The 27,565-nt window shown below is 43.9% G+C and overlaps 1 protein-coding gene across 4 annotated transcripts in view; it reads left to right on the top strand.

Moving 5' to 3' along the window:
* CRYL1 (crystallin lambda 1) overlaps positions 1–27,102 on the top strand; it is a 72,726-nt gene extending 45,624 nt beyond the window's left edge. For all 4 annotated transcript variants that reach the window (XM_089775581.1, XM_089775583.1, XM_089775582.1 and 1 more), the window contains 3 exons: positions 9,121–9,226; positions 16,588–16,694; positions 25,378–27,102. In XM_089775581.1, coding sequence (XP_089631707.1) covers positions 9,121–9,226; positions 16,588–16,694; positions 25,378–25,491 — 327 coding nt within the window. In that variant the 3' untranslated portion in view covers positions 25,492–27,102. The remainder of the gene's footprint in view (positions 1–9,120; positions 9,227–16,587; positions 16,695–25,377) is intronic.
* Positions 27,103–27,565: the final 463 nt, after the last annotated feature.

The raw sequence follows: 27,565 nt of genomic DNA, 5'->3' as shown, positions 1-27,565 counted from the left end.
GGACAGCTCAAGCGCGCCTGGGCTGTCCCGCTGCGGGCGTGCTCCAAGGCTTTGCTCCCCGTCTCCCTGGTCTGCAGGGAGATGGGGAGCAAAGCCTTGGAGCACGCCCGCAGCGGGACAGCCCGGGCGCGCTTGGGCTGTCCCGCTGCGGGTGTGCTCCGCGGCTTTGCTCCCCGTCTCCCAGGTCAGTAGACCAGGGAGACGGAGCAAAGCCGTGGAGGACTTGGGCTGTCCCGCCACCCCCGTCTCCCTGGTCTGCTGGGGGGGTGCAGCTAGTGCCCCCTCCCCCCAGCAGACCAGGCTTTTCTTGCCTACCCTTGGGGTAGAGCAGCTGGGGGCTGCCAGGTTGGTCCCGCAGCGCTGCTCCAGACCAACCCGGCAGCACCCCAGCTGCTCTGCCCCAGGCGTCCTGATTCAGCCGCTGCTGGTCAGTTTCAGCAGCGGCTGAATCAGGACGCCTGGGGCAGAGCAGCTGGGGTGCTGCTGGGTTGCTCCAGTAGCACCAAGGAGCCGCGCTACTGGAGCAACCCAGCAGCACCCCAGCTGCTCTGCCCCAAGCATCCCCAAGTCAGCCGCTGCTGAAACTGACCAGCGGCTGACTACAGGAAGCCCGAGGCAGAGTTGCTCTTCCCCAGGCTTCCTGGAATCAGCCGCTCATCAATTTCAGCAGCAGCTGACTTGGGGACACCTGGGTTTCTTAAGTTGAATCTGTATGTAAGTCAGAACTGGCATCCAGATTCAGCCGCGGTTGAAACTGATCAGTTTCAGCAGTGGCTGACGCCAGTTCCGACTTACATACAGATTCAACTTAAGAACAAACCTACAGTCCCTATCTTGTACGTAACCCGGGGACTGCCTGTATTAGGAAATACAATCAACAGGCCAAGATCAAATATTTCTTGAAGCATTTATTTTGGCTTGCAGTCCAGTTTAAAGTTGGTGCAATGTATACATTTTAGGAAGACAATCTTGTCACGGAGATCTCTTGAAATTTTGTTGTTGTACCTTTGTTGAAATTGTTTAGCTGCGGAATATAGATCTTCATCACTTAGTTCTCTGAATTCTCAAATGAATCCAATAAGGGTACAAATTTGTCGCAGTGACTCAAATCGACGCATAAGACCAGATTTGATGGAGTCAGTTACAAAAACAAACAAAAAAAATTGCCTTGATTCTGCTTTTCTTCATCAGATTGAGATGTTAGGCTGTGATTGGTGGAAAACTCAGATGCAATGTCAATACAGCCGGTCCCTGACTTACGAATGAGTTACGTACCAAACACTAGGTCGTAACTTGATCTGTTCATAAGTTGGATTATATTCACTGATGTATGGCTGCGCTGTTCGTAAGTGTGGATTTCGTTCATAACTTGGGTTCCAGCTGTATAGGAGGTTGGTCATAAATGCAAATGGTCATAAGTCGATGCGTCTGTAACTTGGGCACCAGCTGTACTCTGTGCTACTGATTTGGACTCGGAAAAGATTGGGTTCCATTGATCATGAATCTTTTGAATATCTTTAAGAAATCATTCATTGTTATTCCTCTTAACATCTAGTTGTAGCATTGCATGCTTCAATTACAAGATTAGTTTTGTGAATCATTTTTATCAGCTTCATCCACATGTACGACGTTAAAATGCATTCAGATTTGGATGTAAATTTCTGAATTGACTTAAGCTCAGTATGAGCCTGCGCTGTGATAGTAAGAGATTTAAGTTCCCTTAAAGTCTTTCTCACAGAGTCCAAAGGCTGTGCAACTAGTTTAACACTATCAATTCGTGCTGACCATCTCATTGACATGCCGTGAAGGGAAACAGGCAGATGCTGCTTCAGAATTTCCCACTTTAGAGGACTGCTTCTGAAGATGTTGTACAATTATTGGATTGTTCCAGAGTATGTGATTGCTTCCTTGCATGATTCAGCTCAATCAGTGCTGACAAGATTTAATTTCTGGTTGCCACAACTGGAGAAAATTCCATTTGGATTTTGCTCAGGAAGGACTGCTTGTACTCCATTGTACTTCCCAGCCATATTGAATCCATTGTCATAGGCATGGTCCATGCAGACTTGAAAATTTATATATGAGCAGCAATTTCTTTTCCAGTTTTTTTTGTAAAATTATCAAACAAAATGATTCTGTTCTTCAGTCAAAACCTTTGAACTTCCTGCAATTTTAACATATCAAATAACCAATGTCATCTGCTCTTATGGGAACAGTTTGGAGTTGCATCAGTAATAATTGAAAAGTACTTCACATGTTGTGTATGTTCAAGAATTGTTGTTTGCACAAATGTCTCTCACAGCTCAATAAACTGATGTTGTATTCTGGTAGACAGATAATGGACTTGCATGCATTTTCTGCTCTCTTGTGATTCATGAAAATGCTTATCATAGGCTGATAAAAGTAGGTTATACTTGCTAAGAAGCTCAAGTATATCAAGGAAGTTTCTCTTTGTAGGGTTACTGATACATTGACTGGAACCAAATAAAGTTAATCCCTGTTCAGAAAGAAAAGGAATGACATTCAATATGTACTCAAGGAGTTTTTTTCCAGTTATCAGTTTCTGTGTTCATTTCACTCAGGAGTAAGTTTTCAATTGAACTGTCAACTAGTGCTGCTCTGCTAGCTGATTTCCATGTAACATAGTTATCGTTATGTCATACTGAAGTTTCATGTGCAGGTATTCAGTCTTTCAACTTCCTCCAACCTCTACTAATGCTCTAATTGGATGGATCAGACAGTACTAATGTATTTGAAGTATTACTGTTAAAAATGAAATAAGATACACAGTACAGAGCGTGCTTTTTCATATTCTAGCAGAGCTAGTCTCTTTTGTGTAGATCTCTTCATTTGGGAGAGTTTTATTTGTCAACAGATGAGTGGAAAAAGCATGATTTTTCAACATCTTTCAGTATATTACTTGGAATCTGAAAACAACTAACTTTGAGAAACGACTGGATTTCAGCAACATTGTTCTTATCAAGAAGTCCAATATCAGGTTCTGATGCCACTGTTGTTACACTGCGTTCTGTGCTAGTTATAAGTTCTTGCTCTTGCTGTGCAGCATCTCTTGAGGTCCTCGTTTTCTGCCTGCACAGTTTCTAAAATGAGCATAGATTCTGCATTTGTTGCTACTGTTGGCAAAACAGTAGCCAAAGCAAGACCAATCGCAAAAAATCATCTCAACCAGGGCTTTGTCAAGCTGAGACTTAAAAACCTCTAAGGAGGTAGATTCCACCAACTCCCTAAGTAACCCATTCTAGTACTACACCACCCTCCTAGTGAAATAGTTTTTCCTAATATCCAACCTAGACCTCCCCCACTGTAACTTGAGACATTGCTCCTTTTTCTGCCATTCGTCACAATGAGAATAGCCTCTCTCCATCCTTTTGGAACCGCCCTTCAGGAAGTTGAAGGCTGCTATCAAATCCCCCTCACTCTTCTACAGACTAAATAAGCCCCAAAACCTCAGCCTCTCCTCGTAGGTCATGTGCTCCAGTCCCCTAATCATTTTGGTTGCCATCTGCTGGACCCTCTCTAATGGATCCACATTCTTTCTGTAGCAGGGGACCCAGAAATGCATGCAGTACTCCAGATATGGCCTCACCAGTGCTGAATAAAGAGGCATAATCACTTCTCTAGATCTGCTGGCAGTGCTTCTCCTAATGCACCATAATATGCCATTAGCCTTCTTGCCTTCAAGGGCACACTGTTGACTCCTGTCCAGCTTCTCATCTACTGGAACCCTCAGGTCCTTTTCTGCTGAACTGCTACCTTATCAGTCAGTCCCCAGCCTGTAACAATGCTTGGGATTCTGCAGGACTCTACACTTATCCTTGTTGAACCTCATCAGATTTATTTTGGCCCAATTCTCTAAATTGTCTAGGTCACTCTGGACCTTATCCCTGCCCTCCAGCATATCTCCCTCTCTCTCTAACTTAGTATCATCTGCTAACCTACTGAGGGTGCAATCCATCCCGTCATCCAGGTTATTAATAAAGATGTTGAACAAAACCCTAGAACCGATCCTTGGGGCACTCCGCTTGAAACTGACCGCCAACCTGACATTGAACTACAGTTCACTACCCATTGGGCCTGACAATCTAGCCAGCTTTCTATCCACTTTATAGTCCATTTAGCCAATCCATATTCCCTTAACTTGCTGGCAAGAATATTGTGGGAGACCGTATCAAAAGCTTTTCTAATATCAAGGTACATCATATCCCCCGTCTTCCCAATGTCCACACAGCCAGTTACCTCATACCTAATCAGACTGGTCAGGCATGACTTGCCCTTTGTGAATCCATGTTGACTATTCCTGATCACTTTCCCCTCTTCCAAGTGCTTCAAAATGGATGCTTTGAGTCTTCAGTCATGCAGATGAAAAGTCGTATGTGATCGAAAAATTGGCGAAGGCCCAAGGTCCCATGATGATTTAAATCAGTTTTTTGCAGGTGTGTATATATAGCTTCTTTTGTTGTTTCTGTTGTACTGCAAGATGTATAATAAATGGAAATGACTTGGTAGAAAAAAGTCAAAATTTGAGGCCCCTTTGTCTCCTGAGGCCCAGGGCCAAATGGGCCTCCTGCCTCCTCCCACCCTGATAGGGCTACACTGATCTGCCCCAGTTTGCAAATGCAAACATTTCTTACATAGTTGAGAGTGCTTCAAAAAGTTGTTTCAGTTTAAAGCTTCTCTAGAGATGAACGATGATATTGTGGTTGAAGCATGAGCTGAGGTCTGGAGACTTGTGTTCAGTTTGCAGCTCTGCCACAGCCTTTCTGTGTGACCTCGGGCAAATTACTTCATTGTGCCACAGTTTCCTGTCTCTAAAATGGTTCACTTCTTCCATCACTGTGTGTCCTGTCTACTGCAAGCTTTTCAGGGACTGTTCTTAGCTAGGGCCTCAGGCATTACTGTAAAACAAATAATTGTATGACCTTTTCCTTACAGGGTGATGCTGACAAGCCACCTGCAACAATGAATCAGCTGAGTGCTACCTTCACTAACAGAACAAGTGCTGCATAACATTTGACACTGAGACCTTTAAATGGCTCCTTTTAAGGCTGTGATGGTGAACTCTCCATTTTTTGTACTCTCTGCTCATCTAGTACATGGGCAACTTTAAGGCTTATGGTGTCATTCTGCTTTTCAGTGGTTGTATACTTATCCGGCCTTGTAGATGTGATAGGTAAAGCATGATGTTGTTATGCCTTTATGGGATTTACAATGAAGTTCTTGTTTCAGCATCTCAGTGACTGAATTATAGCATTCAGCAAAAGGACAGATGGATCCTCATGTTGGGCCTCATCCTAACACATGCTGAATGGACTTAATTCCCAATGGAAGCAGTGGGTGCCCTTAGGTTTTGGCTTTATCATCCAGGGAGAAGAGATAAGCAGATAGAGAGCCATCAGGAGAGGAGAATAATAGCATCCCTTTCCCTTCAAACAGCAAGACGGGGGAGAAAAAGGTAGAAGAAGTCTAACAACTTGTCTACCTTTCTTGGAGGGAGGAGAACAATGGAGAGTCCATTGGGAAGAAGGAGGCTGGCTTGATGGAATGAGATAGGACATGGTTTTAGTTCAGTCTTCACTTTCTAATCCAAGAGAGGGCAAGAAACTTCCTTATAAAGTAAACATTATTCTTAGGAAAAGCTTTGAGGCAATACATTGTAACCTGTAGTAAAGAAAAGATGATGTGCCTGTCCCAACTGGTTATGAGGGTGTGATGACTTCTTTATAAGTGTACCCAATGGGTGTGTCTGCTGTGCCTAGCTTTCTGCAAGAAGGTTCTCCATCTCACAGGCTTGGTGTTCTGCCAGATCTGAGTCTTGAGGTGGACAATGAACTTAAGAACTCAGTCAGATTGAGGTTTCCAGCTTCTAGTTAAAAGGGTGGCAGTTGCATTGTCTCTCCTTAATCATCGTTTTTCCAGCTAATTCCTTGGAGCAGCTTCAGAGATAATGAGAAACCTGCCTCCTCTCTCAAAATGATTTTTTTGCAGTAAGAGCCACCAACAAGTGTGTGTGTTGGGGAAGATAAATGTGAAGGTACATCTACACTGCATCCCTAGTTTGGACTAGAGATGCAAATGAAGACGACTGAAGTAGTTAATGAAGCGGGGATTTAAATATCCCGTGCTACATTAACATGATCTCACCGGCGCGCTAGTTCGAATCACAGCTGATTTGAACCAGGAAGTGTGTGCCGGGATGTGTTAGTTCGGACTAAAGTCCTTAGTCCGAACTAACGTTATTCCTCATTTTTTGAGGAGTAACATTAGTTTGGACTAAGGGCTTTAGTCCGAACTAAAGTGTCCCGGCACGCACTTCCTGGTTCGAATCAGCTGTCATTCGAACTAGCACGCCGGTGAGATCATGTTAATGAAGCGCGGGATATTTAAATCCCCACTTCATTAACTACTTCAGTCGTCTCCATTTGCATCCCTAGTCCGAACTAGGGATGCAGTGTAGATGTACCCCTAGAGAATAAAAGAAGAGCATGAACTTCCTGAACCATTAACTCACAAACATCCCACTCTCCCTACCTCTAATATCATCAATTCACAGACACTTACCTTCCTTCCTCCCCCCCCCTGCATCCCACTCCTGTTCTGCAATGTGATTTGTCCTTTTCATATTTGTTCATTTTTTTTAATTGTATCCTTTGGTATATATGGTTGTGACTACTTTCTTCCACTATTTGATCTGAGGAAGTGGGTCTGGCCCACGAAAGCTCATCATCTAATAAACCATCTTGTTAGTCTTTAAAGTGCTACATTGTCCTGCATTTTGCTTCAGCTACCCCAGACTAACACGGCTACATCTCTATCACTGTATCAAAAGTTGTGCTGCAGTGTATGAATTTTGCTATAATAATCTCATGATCAATTTCTTCCAATGATATCATGCTCAGCATGCTGCTTCTGGAATGGGAGTGGGCCCATCCCCTCCCACTGTGAGAAATAGTGGGTTCAGCATGTTAATATTCTGATTAGGGCTGTAAGTGAGTAGTCAAGTACTCGACTACCTGATAAGAGTAAGCTTATTGGGCACTCGAGTGGAGTACTCGGCTACTTGCTTCTCCTCTCCCCTGGCTGCCTCTGTATGAGAGGCAGCGGGGAGAGGTGGAGGGAAGGTGCAGGAACTGGTGCTGAGGGGAGCCAGCTTAAATGCTTGTTCCCCCCCAGTACCATCTCTGTGGTGCTGCCTGTCTTATTAGAGGCAGTGGGGGGAAGGGGATGGTAGGGATATGGTAGGGGCAGTCTCTGCCCGCAGTGGGCTGAGGCTCACCGTGGGCAGAGGCTGCTCCTGCATCAGCCCCTGTCTGCGGGGGGGTTGAGTGGGGAGCTTCCCTCCCCCACCATGGACAGAGGTTGCTGCCGCGAAGCAGCCCCTGTTCATGGCGGCTCGGGCTGACTATGGACAGGGGCTGCTGCCAGAGCAGACTCTGCCTGCAGCCAGCCAGAGCTGCTGGACCCAGTGCAAGCTGGGACTGAGCAGTCCTGGCTTACACCAGCTCCAGGAGCCACCCATGCTGCTGCTCTGCAATTTAAATATAGTAAGAGCCCAGTGTCTCTTAATACATTTAAAATGAAGAAGCGCAGCGGTCTGGAGCCAGTGCAAGCTGGCACTGCTCAGTCCCATCTTGTGCCAGCTCCAGGAGATAACCCTGGTGCAGCTCTGCAGAGCAGCTCCCCTTATCAACTAATTGTGTAGTTGATACAAATTGTATTGACTACACAATTAGCAAAATAACCATTCTTTAACATCCTTAGCTCTGATTGTAAAATGTCCCCTACAGTATTGGCTATCATTCCAGTCACTCCAATGCAAATGTAATCTGTGTGGCATTACCAGCAGCTTAAGCATCTCTTCAAGGACATATTTGGTCCTGATGTGCTGGGAGCACCAGAGACTTCAGAATTGTTGATGTGGCGAGAACTCCATAGGTTCAGCTGACCAGCTGTAGCCTGTTGCAACTTCTTGGTCCACAAAAACCTCTCTAATTTAGATTGTCTGTCTTGTTCCAGGCCTGCTACAAATATTTGTGTTTATCTTAAACCCTAGCCAATGGGGAGCTGCCTTGCAATACATTAACGGCTCTACTTTAGATCTGCGATGAAGGTTGATCCAACAGAAGAATATAGTTTTGTTTACATCAATCCTTACATAGGGTATAATACCTGGATTTTGTGAGAACATATTGCTGCTGGAGAGATAGGTCTCCCAGAGCCACACTGGCTCACATGTTTTGGAACTGCCCCAGGATACATTCCCTTTGGCTAGAAGTAGGCAGAAGGATTAAAAGATAATGGATAGCTCCTTAAAAATTATTTCCCAGAACTGTGTTTTGGGATTTGTCCCATCAGGTTGGAATCTCTCCCAACTCATAGAAAGCTTGGTTCTTTAGAGCACTGCTTGTAACCAAATAACTCATGTTGCTTAGGTGGAAGAGCAGACTGCCTCCAGCAATAGACGCATGGCTCAGCGACTTGGCTGCCCTGACAGCTAAAAGAGTGGGTAATACTTGGAGAAGAGGAACTGTAGATAAATTTGAAAAGATTTGGTCTGACTTTTTTGAAATATTTTATTAATCCCTCGTGGATGGAAACTGAGATGTCGCTCTCTTCCCATTCCTGCCTCCTTTCTTCTTTTCCTTTTCCACCCCTTTACTTCTTGTGTATTTTGGATCTTCCCTTATTTTTGTTTTGGGGAGAAGGAATAAAGTAAAATATTAATATACTAAAACAGAACTTCCATGCAATTTCATATCTCTTCCTGGTTATGCCTCTTCAAAAATAAATACTAAGCAGACCATGGGATCACTGTCTCATCTGTTCAGATTTACAAATAATATAATTTAGTGCTAAAACAAGCCAATCATATATTCTAAAAACCCACCTCTTAAATGATCTCATTAATATAAGTACTAAACAACAACAAGGCCTGTCATAAGAGAGATGTGTCTGGGAATCTATTTTTCTATTTACAAATGATTCACTTTCTCTAATGGTAGTACTAGGTGTTTTGCTATAACAGGTTATATTCTAAATAAACTAAATGAAACTATAAAATTCTTTGTACTGAGATTTTTCTGTTCCCCTTTTGCCACTTAGGAAGGAGTAGTATCTCCTGCTGATCTAGACCTTGTGATGTCTGATGGATTGGGAATGCGGTATGCATTTATAGGACCGTTTGAAACGATGCATCTCAATGCAGAAGGTATGAAGTTTTTTTCCTTAAGCATTAAATTAGGGGCCAGTGCCTCTTACTTGCTACACTCGCCAAACCCCCTCTCCGGGGATAGGCAGCCCCAGCTCTTCCCCTGGCTGCTGGGGAGTGCCATGTCGAGGCATAGCAGTCCTGGCCTGGTCCAGCTCTCCCCCCCCCTCTCGCCACCAAGGTGTGGATGGGTGGGGGTGGGTCAGACCGAGGCCATGACTGACCCTGCTCTCTCCCTCCGGCTGCTGGGGGAGGGGGCACAAATTGGGGGTGGGCCAGATCTCTCCCCTCTGGCTGCTTGGGAGCTGGGATGGGCTGAGGCTGCAGCTGACCCGGCCCTCTCCCTCTGGTGGGCAGCAGGAGGGGGAAAGGGGCGTGATGCCTGGCCCTCTCCCTCTGGAGGCCACACAGCTATGGCTATGAGGAGGGAAAGGCCATGCCGCTATGGCTCCCCGCTGGTGAGGGGTAAGGCCACGTGGCTCTGGTGCGCCCCTCCCCCCTGGACCACCAGCCATGCCACACATGTCCTGTGTGCTCCTTTCCCCTCATGTGAGCCCCTGCAAAGCTTTGTGGCTCCTGTGCGTTCCCCCACCCCAGTCCCTGTGGGGCTGCGAGGCTCCCACGCGCCTCCTCCAACCAAGCCTCCACTCGCCTCTCCTCCCCCACCATGGACAGCAGAGAAGCCGCACAGTTCAATTTAAATTCCAACAGCTGCCCACCCATGTTGCGGCTGCTGGAGGGACACTTAGGGGCCAGTGGTGTGTGGGGAAGAGATGTGCAGGGTGGAGGTAGTACCTCTTTGAGAGATTCCAACTGTCTGATTTGCTTTCATTGCTACCTGTTGTTTAGTTCCTGGATGAGCTGTGGTGCCCTTCTCCCTGGAGTAGAACACAATCATCCATTTAAAACAATGGACTTCAGAAATCTGTCTCCTTTCCCTTCTTTCTCCTCCCTGAGGTTACATTCAATCCTGACTGATATTATATACATGATATAAGCTTTCAAGGATATTTCAGATTGCCATATCCGTCACAGAAGGGGTGGACATGGAGCAATTCTTTATCTGAGTTCGGATTATGATTTTTAGGATGAATTACTAATTTTTGTCCCAATCCCTTGGACACATTCTCATTTGTGTAATTCAGCCCACTTTTAGGTCTAGTAGCAGTAGAAATAAGACAGAATGGTTCACCAGAGGATGAGTGCAAATATAAGATCATTTTCTTCAGGTGGGTACAGGGGTTCTAGGTTAATTCATATTGATACCAATTTGGCAAAATGTATGTCGGTGCTGTGAGTGCAATAAGTGGTATGTGTAATGCCCTAAGTCACTTCAGTTGATCAGTTAACAATACCATTAGATGTTTCTCAAAGGTTTCTAAGATACTGTATTAGTCTGAGTCATATATATTAATAGAGCTCTGCAAATTTGCAGATATCCACTTTACATCTATGGGTATCCGCATCTGCAGATATCCACAGCTCATTTTTGTATCCATAAAGGGCTCTAGATATGAAACCCAGAAAGGGCCCATCAGATCATGTAGCCTGACCTTCTATATGTCACAGGCCATCAACACCACCCATCCATTTGCATACTAAACCCAACAACCAATAAACCCAACAACCAAAATTAGGCCAAAGTATTACAGCCCACAGGAGACTAAACATACTGCAGGCAGACAACAAGAGGGACTCAGGTGTACCAATGCCCGAAGCCCCTTCATTGGAAAGGAAATGATTAAGTGAGATATACCCAGATAACCTTATTGAATAATCCTCATTCACATGCTTCAGAGGAAGGAGAAAACCGCTAAGGTCACTACCAATCTGACCTGAGAGAAAATTTCTTCCTCCCCCAAATGTGGCGATCTCTTAGATCCTGACCATGTGAGTAAGAACCAGCCAACCATGCACCTGAAAGAGAGAATGGCCTGGCCCGATCCCACTCTGTGTCCTATCTGCATCCAGGACCATCCTTGATGCTTAAGAGAAAATTTAAAAAAATAAATCTTCTAGAATGCTTTGTGGGAATCCATACTGAACACTGTGAGTGGATTGCTAAAGCCCTGAAGCACGAGCTTGCTTAGCCAAAATACAGATTTACAGATAATATAATGGCACAGTAATAATTTTATCCTAAGTCTATACCTTCAGTTATTCACACAATGGAAACTTGGCTTGCATCTCTACTCTTTGAATAGGCAATTTTGGTACCAGTATGTAATTATGGCTCCTCAATATAGCTCCTTCAATGTGCCAATCCAGTTGCAAACACCACTTAAATTGTGTGCTGTCGCTTGCTTTTGTGAAGCTGCATCTTCACTCCGGAGAGCAAGGTCCATTCTAGATTATTTTTTTCATTTTTGATCTGCTGGTTTCTTACAATTTTTCCATCCTCCTTTTTGGAGGTTTATAACTAAGCTTATAATCACCTAGACATTTTCTTTTAGCTTGGTTCAGAGGACAGATAGTGAAATGGCAAGGCACAGAAGCTGTGTGTATCTTTATTCATTACATCTCTGTTATTTTTTTCCTTTCAGTCATGCAATGAAGATCCCTTGCGCTTATTTCTCTCACCTTGGTTTATGTTTCAAATTGACAAGTGTCTGTTCAGTTGGGTAGGAGCCTGGTGATTAAGGATTCTGTCCCAAAAAAACTCTTTACAGGAGTATAGTCTTCTTATTACCAGAAGATTTTAAGCTAATCTCAGACTCCAAACTATACCTGGACGCCCATAAAATTGTATTCTTAATATTAAAAAAGTAATTCATTATAGACTATCATTCTCACACTGCATATTCCTTCAATGCAGTTTAACTCATAATAAACATTAAGAAAAGGAAAAGGTACAGAGCACATAGGGTAGCATCTACATTTCCCCTTTTGCCTGTTCATAACTCATGTTTGTTTCTTCTCTTCTGCAAGAAACACGAGAGTTGTGAGGTTTTCCTTTTTCAAACTAGCTCTAGTTAATCACTTGTACTATGGAGTGATTTGTTTGTTTGTTTTATCTGAAGATCCTGGCAATGTAAAAGCAGAGTATATCCCACTAACAAATTAATACTAAAATTGCTTTATATCTGCTAGTGATATAGATCAGGTGAGGGAAAAATTTTGTAACAGAAAAGGATTACTCTGCAGTCTCGTAGCCCATGTACAAAAGATGCTACAATAGATGTGCAGTAACATTTGACAAATACAATATTTTAACATTATTGAGCAAAATTAAAATGGAGTGCATTGTGGGTAGATAATCTATTGTTTATAATTCCCCTGTAAAAAATACAATCACGTACTCAGTACAGTCCTTGACCGAGTCACTAGACAACAGGGCATTTGCCTGGTTACTCAGTTCCTTTCATCATATGGAGTGTTGATCCACTCCCAGTACTGCTGATACAGGCTGGGAGTGGGAAGCATCTGCTTGCATAACATCCAACAATCAGACTCAGGCTGTCACTGACTGCACTCATAAGAGAAAGGTTAACAGTGTCATTTGCTGGATGCCATTCCACAGTGCAACCAATGGGCACCAGCTGCAATTCTGTGCCAGTTTTCTCCTTGCTTTCCGACACTGCTTTAAATAATGTAAGAACTAGCAGTGATAAGTTCCTCTTCCTTCCCTAGGACAGATCTCCAACACTGATATAACCTTCCAGTTTGCAACAAATAGGGGAAGGGACTTGTGAACTCTTCTGTTCTCTTACCAATCTGCCTAGCCCAGCAGATCCCACCAACCTAACAGCAGCTGTCTGCAGCCAGCCTGCATCTTTCGTCATCCAGAAATCCACCCCAGCAGCTCCTTTAGCTCCTAGTCTTGCTTCAGCTCAGTAAGCAAAGAGGGAGTTAACATAGGATTTGGAAGGTGAGATGCTGAGGTGAGATACAGGAGGATTTAATGTGGATAAAAATGGAATTCCTGGGGGAGGAGATGAAGGAAGAAATTTTGGGTGTGGGGAGATGGATTTCTGTTAGAAGAGAAGGGAGTGATGTTCTTCTCTTTTGGGAAAGGAGAATGAGATGCATAAGGATACTCCTAGAGGACAGTGTTCGCTTCTTTTGTTTGGTCATTTGTGGGAAGGATATCCCCAAGATTTTCCTACAAACCATCCACCTGCAAATGCCACAGTACTTCAGCCCCTTTACTCTGTCTCTTATTACTTCCAGGTTTGCAAATTTACTGACCAAAGGATATTGCATATGGCACTTTGCCCTATTAGTCAATCAAGAGTACAGTACTGTGCCAATAGCCTTGAATACAGAACATATGCCAATCTCAAATCACTAAAGGCAATGAGACAGAAACTTGAGAACTGAATGGGAATAGACAGAATGGAAACCCATGAAAACAAGGGAAGTACTATAAGGACATTTAGCATGATGAGGGTTTAAGTTGCTTTCAGCTCCAATAAGTTCCTTACCACTGAGTTGGTTATTTTAAGATTTGGCATGGTACCACCACACTGCAATGCCATCAGCCCTTTGCTTGGAAATCAACATCAATATAGTACTTCAGAGTCTTTTTCTCATTTATCTATCACAGTGTTATTTTAATACACACAGTACCTCCTTGTATACACAGTGAGCTATCTGTTAATCTGTTGAGATTTGTCCAGACTCTGTAAGATTATATGTTTGTTTTGAAGCTTCAAGAGTTACTTTAATCTCTGTGAAAAAGCAGCTGTAAAACAAGAAAGTAAACAGTCATGAATATAATTTTTGCCTGTTTAAATCTGAAAAGGAGCGTGCGGGAATATAGGCTCTTCTGATCTCAGTCAGTGTTGTTACTCTACATTTATAGAAGTGAAACCAAAACCAGAACCTGGCCATAACATTGCTAACTCTAGCACAGTGGTTTCCAAAATGTTTATTAGAACATTGTCTGGAAAAATTGGAGAAGGTCCAGAGAAGAGCAACAAAAATTAAAGGCCTAGAAAACATGAGTTATGAGGGAATACTGAAAGAATTGGGCTTGTTTAGTTTAGAAAAGAGAAGACTGAGAGAGGACAAGATAGCAGTTTTCAAGTATCTAAGGGTATGGCTACACAGCAAAGTTATTTCGAAATAATAGCAGTTATTTCGAAATAACTTTCCTAGCGTCTACACAGCCATTCCGTTATTTCAAAATTAATTCGAAATAGCGGGGGGCTTATTTCGAAATTGGTTAACCTCATTCCACGAGGAATAGTGCCAATTTCGAAATTGCTATTTTGAAATAAGCGCTGTGTAGACGCTTATTTCGAAATAGGGGGCCTCCAGGCCTCTGCCCTGGCCACAAGGCAACTTCTGACCTGATGCCCTGCCAGAACTGGTTCCAATCAGCCTTAAATGCAATTCAACATCCACTCAGTGTGGATATGCTATTTCGAAATAGAAAAATGCTATTGAGAAATGCATTTTGTGTGTAGATGCGTTATTTTGAAATAAGCTATTTCAAATTAACTATTTCGAAATAGCTTATTTCGAAATAACATTGTAGTGTAGACATACCCTAAAAGAGTGTTACAAGAGTTGTAGCAAGGGATGTTTAGTTTGGACATTAGGAAAAACTTCCCAACTGTCAGGGTGTTTAAACACTGGAATAAATTACCTAGGGAGGTTGTGGAATCTCCATCACTGATGATATTTAAGAGCAGGTTGGATAGACATCTATCAGGGATGATCTTGGTACTTAGTCCTGCCATGAGGGCAGGGAACTGGACTTGATGATCTCTCGAGGTCCCTTCCAATTCTAGTATTCTGTGATTGGGAAGCAGAGCTCTAGCACTTGTGCTGAATATTGAGATTGAGGGACTTCTAGCTAGTGTGAGGGTAAAAATAATAATATGCTGGTTTAGGGTAATATCCTGTCCACCATCCACTATGGGGATTTCCATTGATGTCAGCATAAATTTCATGGAGATTAACAGCAGCACATGGATCTCTACTTTATGGTGAAACTTATTTTTCTACCACTATTGGGCATCCTTGGTCATTTTAGAAATCTCTCAAGATGGGTAGGGTTGTGGTGAATAGAGTGTGGAATGTAAAAAGCACTAAATATCAAAATCAACCACAAACAATAATTCAGAGTCACTTTCTTTTCTGGGCTTCATAAAATACAGCTGGGTGTGGCTTTTGTATACTCAATTATAATTGAAATGCAGGCTTGTACTATATATTTCACTCAGCTGTATAGATGTTTTTGTGTTGTTTTGCACACTGGTTCAGTGATTAAGTGCTTTGTGCTACCATATAGGGAACTAATTTTAATCAAGTTCTAGACTTTTGCTCTATGGGTAAACAAGCAAAATGTGAGAACTTCCCAAACTTACTATGATCTACTCTAGGGTGAGGAAGAACTTTGATTTGAGTACTAGTGTTACGTGATCAAGCCATGAAATATCCTCCCTTTGATCTATCATTTATTTCTCACTCTATTAGGATAATAAAACAAAAGAATTCTGTTTAGGCTCTCCTGAAGTGGAATTTTTCTTAAAATCCCTTTCTGCAAAAAGTTTAATGCTTTTAATGTTTTATCTCTTTTTGGGAGTAAACTTTTACTTAAAAACATGAAAAGTGTTGTGGAAATGGGTTCCTCTTTTTGGCCAGCTGTATTTGTAACACTCACTTCTTGTGCTGTGTTGATTATGAAGTCCATGCTTCTTGAGGAAGGCACCAGGTTTACATATATTTTTGTGAAATGTCTCATTTTTGCTTCTGTCAGCTTTCCTTACTCCTTGCAGGAGCAGGAATACCGGCCACCGAAGGGGGCACTTTCTGAGTTCGATTTAGCGGGTCTCTCTAAATCAAGGTTGGGGAACCTTTTTTAGTTCTGGGGTTGCTGACCCACAGAAAAATCAGTCAGAGGCCGTACACAAAGGAGAAGAAAAAAACCAAACAAGCAAACCCTCACTGACGTGGCCCCTAAGCCTAAAGGGCCAGATCCAGGCAATCCAGCGGCCACACCCAGCCCCTGGGCCTGAAGTTCCCCACCCCTGCTCTAAATCAAACTCTGGAAGATCTGTCGTAGAGTGTAGACAGGGCTTCATGATTCATTCCCAGAATACTGTCTCTCCTGTACACTGAATGAGTCAGGGACCCTTTGGGGGGGGAAAAATGGAAAAACGCATAAGTGGTGTGAAATAAGTTGCACAGACAACCCTAAATCTGACATTTCCTGACTTTCGAGAGCATGACTTTGCAAATTTCAAGTGTTTTTATTTTTAACATAGGGGTGTGTGCATGTATCTAAACTACTAGTGCTGAAAGCACGCTATTTAGGACAGTCCTTAAGCACATGGTTATACTTTTTAAACAAACTGTAGGAATTTCTGTTCTGAAACAGACCAACTCCTTTTTTTCCACTTCTGTTTTAGGAATGACAAATTATTGTGAGAAATACCGGGAAGGAATGATACATGTTCTGAAAACCTTTGGACCAGTACCAGATTTTTCAGGTGAAACAGAGCAGAAAATCAGCCAGGTAAGTGTACAAATCTGAATTGATGTGATATCCCATTGCATCAGACACATCTAATACAGCCTTTTTTCATTACTTCAAAATAACAAATACTGGCTTTAATTTTGTTATAGTGATCACTTGTTTGAGTGGCCTCTGATCTATATTTCTCAGCAAGAGTATGCACTTGGACTAAATGAAAATGCTGAAATAGAATTTACATTATAACATAAATCCCTTTGTAAAGCGCTTTGATATCTATGGATGAAAAATCATAGAAGTGTAGGACTAGAAGGAGTGTAGCTAGATCATCTAGTCTAGCCTCTGCTCCAAGTGTGGACTAAGTATTGCCACTAGACTGTCCCTCAGAGGTGTTTGGCTAATATATTCTTTAAAATCTCCAATAATAGAGATTCTACAATCTCTCGTGATAATTTGTTCTAGTACTTAATTACCCCAGTGTGCTTATCCTTAAATCTTATCTAAGGGTACGTCTAGACTACATGCCTCTGTCGCCAGAGGCATGTAGATTAAGCTACCAGACATAGGAAAATGAAGCGGCGCTTTAAATAATCGCCGCTTCATTTAAATTTACATGGCTGCCGCGCTGAGCCGACAAACAGCTGATCAGCCGTTTGTCGGCTCAGCGCGATAGTCTGGACGCGCAGGTGCCGACATCAAAGGTATTTGTCGACCACCCAGGTATGCCTCCTGGGATGAGGTTTACCTGGGTGGTCGACAAATACCTTTAATGTCGACACCTGCGCGTCCAGACTATCGCACTGAGCCGACAAACAGCTGATCAGCTGTTTGTCGGCTCAGCGCGGCAGCCATGTAAATTTAAATGAAGCGGCGATTATTTAAATTGCCGCTTCATTTTCCTATGTATGGTAGCCTAATCTACATGCCTCTGGCGACAGAGGCATGTAGTCTAGACGTACCCTAAGAGTTTTGTAGCATTATCATAAGCTTTTCTTTATGCCTTGGTAGAATTCTGAGCATTAGTGTTGATGCATCTCACAATGTTCATAGACAATTGGTGGTTGTACACAACAGTACGAGATATGCTTTCTGCATGTTTTGTTCATGTCTGTCTGTGCTGATGAACAGAACTTAGAAATCTGATTGTTGGCATACCTATTTGACATGTTATGAATAATATTTGATAACAGTTTCTTGTTCTTCTTTGAGCTCACATCAATTCCATTTTAGATGTGTGCATGCCCTTGTGTATAGTTGTCAGAGAATCCTGCCATAGCAGTATCCATAGGGCTGGCTGTGGCCCTTCTGAAGTGCTGTGCTCATGTGGTAATATCTCAGGTGCCACAGGCCCTGTGCACTCGCAGTTCCTCCTTACTTCCTGTGATGGTCAGTTAGAGCACCTTGTCTTGCGTTGCATGAGCATTAATGGATCTTCACTGTTCAGATTGTTCTTCTTTGTTGTGTAGTTAAGTAATTAGTTATCTGGTAAGTGTTTTAGTAGTAGTTTAGTAGTCAGAGCTGGGACTTTATCCTGGAGAAGGGCATGCCCCATTACCCAGGCTTCAAGCCATGTTCTAAGTGCAACTATCCAATGCCCATCAGTAACCCTCATGATAGCTATTTAAAATGTTTGGGGCAATCCCATAGAAAAGTTACAAAAAGACCTACAAAAAGTTTTATCCCTGGACTCATGGAGGCCACTCTGTGGATGGTATCAGATCTCTTACGCTCAGCATCTCCACCTGACACTGTGGCTTCAGTATACAGTGCAGCACCAGCTCCAGAATTCTCCTGGCACCATCCCCCCTCATCAGTACCAAAGAAGCAGTATAAATCAAGTGGGCCGCCAGCACCATGCAAGAAAGGAATTTCAGGCAAAGGACCTCCTGCCCACTACAGAGGTGGTTCTTTGAGTTCTGTCCCCGTGGGTGCTCCACTGTAGGCCCATCCCAGCGCTGCAGATTAGAGACTTTCAATAGCCATAGTTGGCCGGACTGCATATGCGTGGTGAGCGTCTTGCACTGTTCGCACCTTTTGCCTCATGCACGCGGTCCAGCTCCCACCAGTTCCTCTCAACCACCCTCGGTCACAGACGGAGCTCTCTCTCTCTCATATCTGTCTAGTCAGAAAGGAAAAATTTGTAGGTTTTAGTTACTAGTTGTAGTTAAGGTTACCTGTTTATTGTTAATAGTCATAGTTATAGTTTTAGTCTTAAAAAACCAAAACCCTCAGCTGTTCTTCGTTTCTCTGGCCTTCAGACCACAGCAAAAGAGAAAAACCTCAAAAAATGTCATCTCTGCCAGGAGCCTTTGCCGGCCTCATATGGCCATTCGTCCTGCATCTGCTGTCTGGGCGAGGCTCATGTGACACAGAAATGTGCCCATTGTTCAAAATTGACAGCCAGGTCTCGGTGCGACAGAAAAATGTGCCTTCGAATGATTTTATTTGACAAAATGCAGGACAATGTAGCACTTTAAAGACTAACAAGATGGTTTATTAGATGATGAGCTTTCGTGGGCCAGACCCACTTCCTCAGATCAAGTAGTGGAAGAAAGTAGTCACAGCCATATATACCAAAGGATACAATTAAAAAAAGGGAATCCCTGAACTGTCATTCATGTTAAAATTCGACACTTTCCAAAAAGGACTCAACAAACATTTGAACTATCTCACCCATTACCAAGATAGTTTCCCCAATTATCACCTCTAATACCATTAACTCACAAACATCCCACTCTCCCTACCTCTAATATCATCAATTCACAGACACTTACCTTCCTTCCTCCCCCCCCCCCCCCGCATCCTCCTCCTGTTCTGAAATGTGATTTGTCCTTTTCATATTTGTTCATTTTTTTTAATTGTATCCTTTGGTATATATGGTTGTGACTTTCTTCCACTATTTGATCTGAGGAAGTGGGTCTGGCTCATGAAAGCTCATCATCTAATAAACCATCTTGTTAGTCTTTAAAGTGCTACATTGTCCTGCATTTTGCTTCAGCTGCCCCAGACTAACACGGCTACATCTCTATCACTTTATTTGACAAGGCACTCCAGCCATCGGACGCCTTGTCTACGTCTGTCTCAGACCCTGCTGTGGCACAAAAACATAGGGCATCATCTCCGAGGGTAGCCCCAACAAAAAGAAAGCGGGTTTCACTGGTGCGTTCTCTGCCGCCGGCCCTGCTGATCAGGGTAAGCATGGGGGACAAACCTGGAACATCTGGCACCGCCTCTTCCTATGCAAAGGCGGGTTCAGCCGTGAGATCTAAGAAAACACCAGCTGTGGTACCAACGGCACCAAGGTCAACAACGGCACCAATGACCTCATCAGCTAGGGCACTGGCACCCAGCCTGGCTCCAATGGCACCACTGGCACTGATATTTATGACCGCCTCAGTGGTACCACCTGCACACGCGACTAGAGCGCCGGTGCTGCAGTCTAAGCCAGCGCTGGAAAGGTCGGACATTTCCCCAGCACTAAGGAAAGTGCCTGCGAAGACCAATTTGCATAGGAGTCCTACTCCTATTTCAGTCTCCCTTACAGTTTCACCGGCGCTGTCACCCTCTCCACTGGCACAGAGATCACCGGTGCTGCACAGTTATCACATGAAATGAGAGGAACCAGCATACTCCCTGCATGTCAGGTCTCCATCCCCATACCACGCAGAGATTCCCGATACCATGCCAGACACCTCTCTCTTTTTTCACCCCCCTCCTCCAGGGTCTCTGTAGTTTTTCCCTGCTCTCACCTGTACGGTCTCCGCATGCAACATATAGAAGGGACTACAGGCATACCTGCTCCTCTAGGCAGTCATCACCGGGTCGGTCTCACCATAGTCATTGGGAGCACTCACCTCATTATTCCTTCCACCACTGTCATCATTCCAGGAGATGGTCCCCCTGCTACTGTAGATCTCCTAGGTATACACCTTCCTTGGTAACTCCGTGAGATCGACATCCTTCCCCATCACCACACTGAAGCCTGCTATCTCAAGTGCACCACTCAGAACCAGAGGAGGGACCATTGTCAGCGGTTGAAGAACAACAACCTGACACTTTGCCTACGGACCAATCATCATCCTCTCCTGACAAAGCTGTGATTCCGAGTGACACATCCGCCTCCCCCCGCCACCTACTGATGATCTTAAGCAGTTCCAGGACTTAAGAGAGTTGTATCAAGTCAGGAAGTTCAATTGGCTGAGGTGCAGGAAAAGCAGTACTACCTCCTTAAAAATCTCCAGCCCACACAGCGGGCCAAAATAGCATTCCCGGTCAATGAGACGATCATGGAGGCTGCAGAGGAGTTTTGGCAAACACCTGCCTCTGCTCTGCCAACAATTAAGAGGACGGATAAGAAATACTTTGTGCCATCAAAGGGGCTGGAATTCTTATTCAACCACCCTCAGCCGAATTTGCTTGTAGTAGACACCGTCCAACACAGGTCTAAGGCCCCTCAATATAGGAACATGATAACAGAAAAAGACAGCAAAAGATTACACCTTTTCAGTAGAAAGGTATACTCCTCTGCTACTCTACTACTGCACATCGCGAATTATGCAGCACTCTTGTCGAATCACAATTTCAACAAGTATACCAAACTTACTACACTGATAGAGCATCTCCCAGATGCCAAACAACCAATTTTAAAATCTATAGTACAGGAGGATTATGCCTCAGCCAGAACAAGCCTTCAGATCGACATGGATGTCATGGACACTGCTGCCCATTCTACAGCTACCGCAGTTGCAATGAGGAGGTCTTCATGGCTACAGTTGATGGGAGTTCCGAAGGAGTTGCAGAGCAAAGTGGAGGACCTCCCCTTCGACAAACAAAAGCTTTTCATGGAGAAGACAGACAAAGTCCTCCACTCTGGAAAAGATTCTCATAATATCCTTCGGATGCGGGATATGTACACGTCTCAGAATCGCAGGAAACGATACATGCCATACCAGAGATGCCATGATTACCTGTACAACCAGCAACAACAGCAATATGGCTTTGACCAGTTGCGATCAAGGCAGCATCCCCAAAGAAGGCACAATCAAACCATCCATACCTCTAATCAACAGGCAAGTAAGCAGCAGATTTGACTCTTTGGTTGAGGGCTTCCAACCAGACCCAGTTGTCATCCCGGAGCATCACGCCTCAGGTCTTTTCCACTATTGCCTGAAGCTGTTTTATCACAAATGGACCACCATAACCTCCAGTTGTTGAGTTCTGGAGATCGTGTTGTCTTGTTTCACCAACCCATTCCTTTCTCTGCCTCCAGCCCACCCTGTCCCTCTTCAGGGACCCTACTCATGAGAACTTGTTGAAACAGGAGGTCCATCATCTCCTATCCATTGGAGCCATAGAGAAGGTATCGGACATGTTCAGAGGAAAAGGGTTCTATTCTTGCTATTTCCTCACACAGAAGAAAACAGGAGACTGGACACCCATTCTCGATCTCTTGAACAACGGTTCAAAATGGTGACCCTCACATTTCTACTACCAGCCCTAGACAGCGGGGATTGGTTTGCAGCCCTCAACCTCCAGGATGCTTACTTCCACATTACCATCCATTCGGCACACAGGCAATTTCTACATTTTACAGTAGGCAGGGAACATTTCCAGTATCGAGTGCTTCCCTTTGCCCTTTCATCAGTCCCCAGGGTATTCTCAAAAACTTTAGCAGTGGTGGCAGCGTACTTGCTTCGAAAAAGCATTATAATCTTCCCCTACCTCGATGACTGTGTAATAAAAGCCCTCACTTGGGTGGAAACACAACCTATGGTGGCAATGGCCAGACAGACTTTAGACTCTCTAGGCCTAATTGTCAACGAACAAAAGTCCACAATTACCCCTTTTCAGACCCTGGACTTTATAGGTGCTCGACTCGACTCCATAGCAGCCTGATCCTAATTACCCATCCAAAGGTTCCAGTCGATCCAGGATCTAATTTCTATACTGATTACCAGCCCAAAGGTCTCAGTTCTCACTTGCCTACAACTAATGGGCCATATGGCTGCAACAACTTACGTAGAGCCTCACGCCAGACTACATTTCCACTGCCTTCAGCATTTGCTGGCATCGGTGTACACTCTTACAAGACATACACAAAATGGTTTCTCCTTCTGCCAAAGTGTGCACTTCCCTTGAATGGTGGACTGATCCACACAACCTCTTGGTGGGCTTTCCATTTCACTGATCTCAGCCTTCAGCACAACTTACTACAGACGCTTCCCTTGTCAGCTGGGGAGCCCATATAAATGACATATCCATGCAGGGCAGGTGGTCACCATCAGAGACAACCCTCCATATAAATCACCTCAAGCTGAGAGCGGTTTTCAGTGTTTGCAGACATTTCGAGGAATACATCCGTGCAACAACTATCAGCATACTCGCCAACAACATTGCCACAGTGTATTACATAAATCACCAAGGTGGAGCACACTCTTGATCCCTCTGCGCAGAGACGGTCTGTCTCTGGAATTGGTGTTTTCGCAACAAGACCACTTTAATAGCATCCTACTTACCTGGCGCCAACAATGTTGTGGCAGACTCGCTGAGCAGACATTTCACACCTGACCATGAGTGGGAGATCCACACCGACATACTCCAGCATATCTTTCATCATGGGGTTTCCCTCTGATAGACCTCTTCGCCACTTGCAAGAATGCAAAATGCCAATATTACTGCTCTAGGGCAGGCATAGTTGGGGATGCCTTCTTTTTCCATTGGGGGGACTCCCTTCTATATGCTTTTCCTTCTATCATGCTCGTGCCCAGGATTCTGGACAAGGTCAACACGGACACAGCCAAGCTGATTCTCATAGCCACCGCCTGGGCACATCAAACATGGTTTTCAGTCCTTCACCGAATGTCTCTGTAGCCACCATATACCCTTCCCAGCCTCCTGGACTTGCTGTCCCTGGACTGCAGCTCCCTCTTGCACCTGCAGCCCCACACTCTGCATCTAACCGCTTGGCTCCTAGCAGTCTCTGTTTGGACCAAATCAAAGATATCCTGATGCAAAGCAGGAGAAGCACCACTCAAGCTACTTACCTGTCCAAATGGCGAAGGTTTGCTTCGTGGTGCTCTGTGAATGGAATCAATCCACATGCCCCACTTATACACCAGATCCTCGACTATGTTCTTTACCTGAAACGAACGGGTCTGTCGATTGCTTCCTTGAGGGTACACCTTGCAGCGATTACAGCCTTTCGCCATTTGATAGACAGAACTTTGGTGTTTGCACACCCAACTATGAAGAGGTTCCTGAAAGGATTGACAAACCTTAATCCGCCTCGTAGACCCCCACGCCCATCCTGAAACCTAGACCTAGTGCTGGACACTCTTACTCAGCCCCCCTTTGAGCCCCTGGCCACTTCATCACTTCGGATGTTGACGCTCAAGTTAGTCTTCCTGCTTGCTATAACATCAGCCCGTAGGGTCAGTGAGCTTGCGGCACTGATGTCAGGACCGCCATATACAACAATTCAACACTATCAATAAAGGCAATTTCCCTTCTCTGGATATTCACATCTCCACACCAAATGTTGTGAATGGCCCACTTCTACCCTGACTTGATTAGCTTCATTAACGCAAGAAACTTCTTCCTCATATATACTCCCGCTTCTGTAACTTCCACTCTAATTCATGTCATGAACTGGGTTTTACCCACAAAATCTTATGCCCTAATAAATCTGTTATTCAAGGTGCCACAGGGTTCCTCCTCATTTCTACTACCAGCTGTTCCTCTTCCTTCAGTTATCTATTTAACATATAGATATTTAAAGCTTTAATCCTTACACTTAACCACTACCATCAACTTTCCTGCACATCGTTTTGAGTATTGTTTTTGCCTCTAGTTGCAGCTTGCTGCCTTGTCATGGTTTCTAGCAGTTGGAGCCTGTTTAATAACTTAAGCTTGCTCCTGACCCTACCCTTGCAGGAAGTGATCGCTTCATTTCTTAGATGTGTGTCACCTCATAATTTTACCTCTGTTAGACTGCACTCCCCAAAAATGACACTGTCATGAACATAATTTGAGAGGAGTATATATAGAAAAAAGTCAAATCTTCAAACTCCCACATATGTACTTGAATTAGAGCATGTATCTTGCTGCCAAAAAGGCCAAGGCCAGATCTCCTCCTTTCTATTTAATAAAGGGATTCTGTCAGAAGGGCTTGACAGCTGCCTTGTGGGCAAACCAAGCAGACAGGTGAATGCTGAGTTGCTGCTTATAAGCTTATATGGCTGGTCTACAACTAGGATGTTAGGCTGAATTAGCTGTATTGCTCAGGGATGTGAGAGAGTCAGATTCCTGAGAGATTGAGGTACAGCTGTTCCACGGTAGCATTTCTAGTATGGACATACCCCCAGGTTTCACTACCAGTGCTACTCTACTGTAGTGAAGGATGAGAGCTCCCACCTCCAAGAACAGGTTCTCCACTATAGAGATTAACTAACCACCAACTAGTGCATCAGACAGCCTGAAAATAAACTAAAGTATGAATTAACAGTATTCTCTTTTCCATGGAAAAGAGGCATGTTGGCCTTAAACAGGCAAGGATTTAAACAGGCAACTAGTGGCCCTTGTGACCCTATTGTATGTTATCATCAGAATCAGAACCGATGTGACAGTTACCAGCATGACTGTTACTCTGAAGAGGGGAAAAAAGACAAAAACAATCTTGGGAAGAAATTCCAACATAAGGTTTAATCTTCTATTTTCTTTATTATAGGCCATGAGTGAAAAAACTCCAGCTGATCCAGAACACCTCAAGGCCAGGAGAGCATGGAGAGATGAATGTCTTATGGGCCTTGCCAAGTTGAAGAAACAAATGAAATCCAACTGAGTTGCATTTTCTATAATACACAGGGGCAAATTATTTGTAGGTCTCCACAAAAGTGGGTGCTTCTGTTTCCATAGGCAAAAATCTGTATTTGCTGGTACAGAGCAGGTGACTCAATATGCATGCAGTGAATTTTGCCAAATGTGATCCAAACGGCCATTACATTATTAATTAGTGACAAGAAACTAATTCATAAAAACTTTGCATCTGATTATTCTAAATGCTTTAATACTAGCTTCTGCAGATTTGTGGCCCTGCCAGTCCCAAGATATTAGAGAGACAAGGTGAGTTAGTGAGATAATATACTTTATTGGACCAACTTCTCTTGGTGAGAGAGAGCAGAAGCTGATCCAGTAAAAGTATAACCTCACCCACCTGGTCTCTATAATACTAGCTAGGATCAGCATTATTAATACTGTATACTAGACAGGCACACGATTTTTAAAATGATGCATTTTATAATCTTGCTTGGTGATATGTAGCCTCAGCCGTGCTTGGGGTCCAGGGACAGGCAGTCATTAGCTGTTTATCATTATGGAACAAATTCTGCTCCCCATAATCGTCTGTTGATATGGTGAGCTCTGTCTAATTCCACTGCATTGGGGTGAAAAGAGAATTTGTGGAATGCATATAGGGAACAGAAAAGGATCCACAGAATAGGAGCATAAAATAGCTTCTGGGGTTGGTGCAACCCGGCTCAGTAGCAATTCCACAAGCTTGGTGAGAAAATAACTTTCCCGTCCCTCCTCCTTCCCTTAGGCACTTAGATACCATGGTGATAGAGAAGGCGTAAGTACCTGAATAGAACAGAGAAGAACCTCTCCCTGCCCCCCAGCTTCTATAGAACTCATCAGGGCCCCACCTGGTTTTTCAGGCTGAGTACTTGACAGCCCATGACTGCCCTGAACAAAGTCAGCCATTTTTTATGCCACCAGTTGTTTATTGCTACCTAGAAATTCAGAATAAGTATGTCCCATTTAGGTCTCTCTAGAAGTGATAAAAAGGTGATTAGTGTTATTTTTAAATTGAGTTAGCTACCTGAAGAGGTGAGAGGGTGTAGTGAACATTGAGCTGAGCTCTGCAGTCTCTTCCCAGCTCTGCCACTGACATGTGTGACCTTGGGTGACTCACTTCTTCCTCTGCCTCTGTTTTGTCTCTAGCCTTTTGTTTGTGTACCAGTTAGCTCTTTGGGGAAGGAACGGTCTCTGTGTCAGTGCCTACCATGGTGAAGCTTTGATTTTGGTTTGAACCTTTGAGCACTAAAGTAATATAAATAATACATAGAACTCTGCAAATCTGCAGCTACCCACTTTATATCCACAGAACGTAGACGGTGTAAAACAGTGGCTATGTTGTATGGTGTTTCAAACCCTGGCAGCTAATATCATTTTAAAAATGCATTTCTCCCTGTTCTAGAGGAGGTCAGAGAAGGTTTTAATAACTCTTTTTAAACAAGATTATTTCCTTTTTGCTATGTTCAAGTCTCATGACATTTTAGCTGATATATTGCTTTGCTTTGCTTTAGCTTGTTTTGACATCATTGTAAATTTATCTCATCATCAAAAATCTGCCTCCATTTCTCTCTTTGCTTATGAATAAAAGGTTCCAATGAAATATACTGACTTTCACAAAGGCCCTGTGTGATATTTTACTGGTTACACTCAGGGCCCTAACCTGCATGGGGCAAATGGATTTACCACCTAGGGCACAGAGTCATGGACAGGTGACACAAGTCACCATGGAGCTCAGTGGGGCCAGTTGTGCAAGGCAAGGCTTGGGGAGGGAGTGCCATCTCCACCCCTACTCACCTTTGTGGACCAGCCATCTTGTCTGGGGCGGGGGGGGGGGGAGGCACATGATCCTGCATGCCCCAGTGTGTTAGGGATAAGTTTGCTGATTAAAAATGTTTCTGAGGTCAGTTTGGAATCAAATCAGCAAGAAATAATGTACAATGTCACAGAAATAGATCCTGAGTACTGAGTATGCACTATTGTCACCTAGTGCAAGTGCCAGACATTTAAGAGAAGAGAGGGGGTTCCTGTCAAATTGCCTCATAGAAAGCCTTGAAAGGGGACAC

This window comes from Pelodiscus sinensis, chromosome 1 (assembly GCF_052426305.1).
Source record: "Pelodiscus sinensis isolate ZL-2025 chromosome 1, ASM5242630v1, whole genome shotgun sequence".
Taxonomy (NCBI): domain Eukaryota; kingdom Metazoa; phylum Chordata; order Testudines; family Trionychidae; genus Pelodiscus; species Pelodiscus sinensis.
This window is presented reverse-complemented; position numbering and strand designations above follow the sequence as displayed.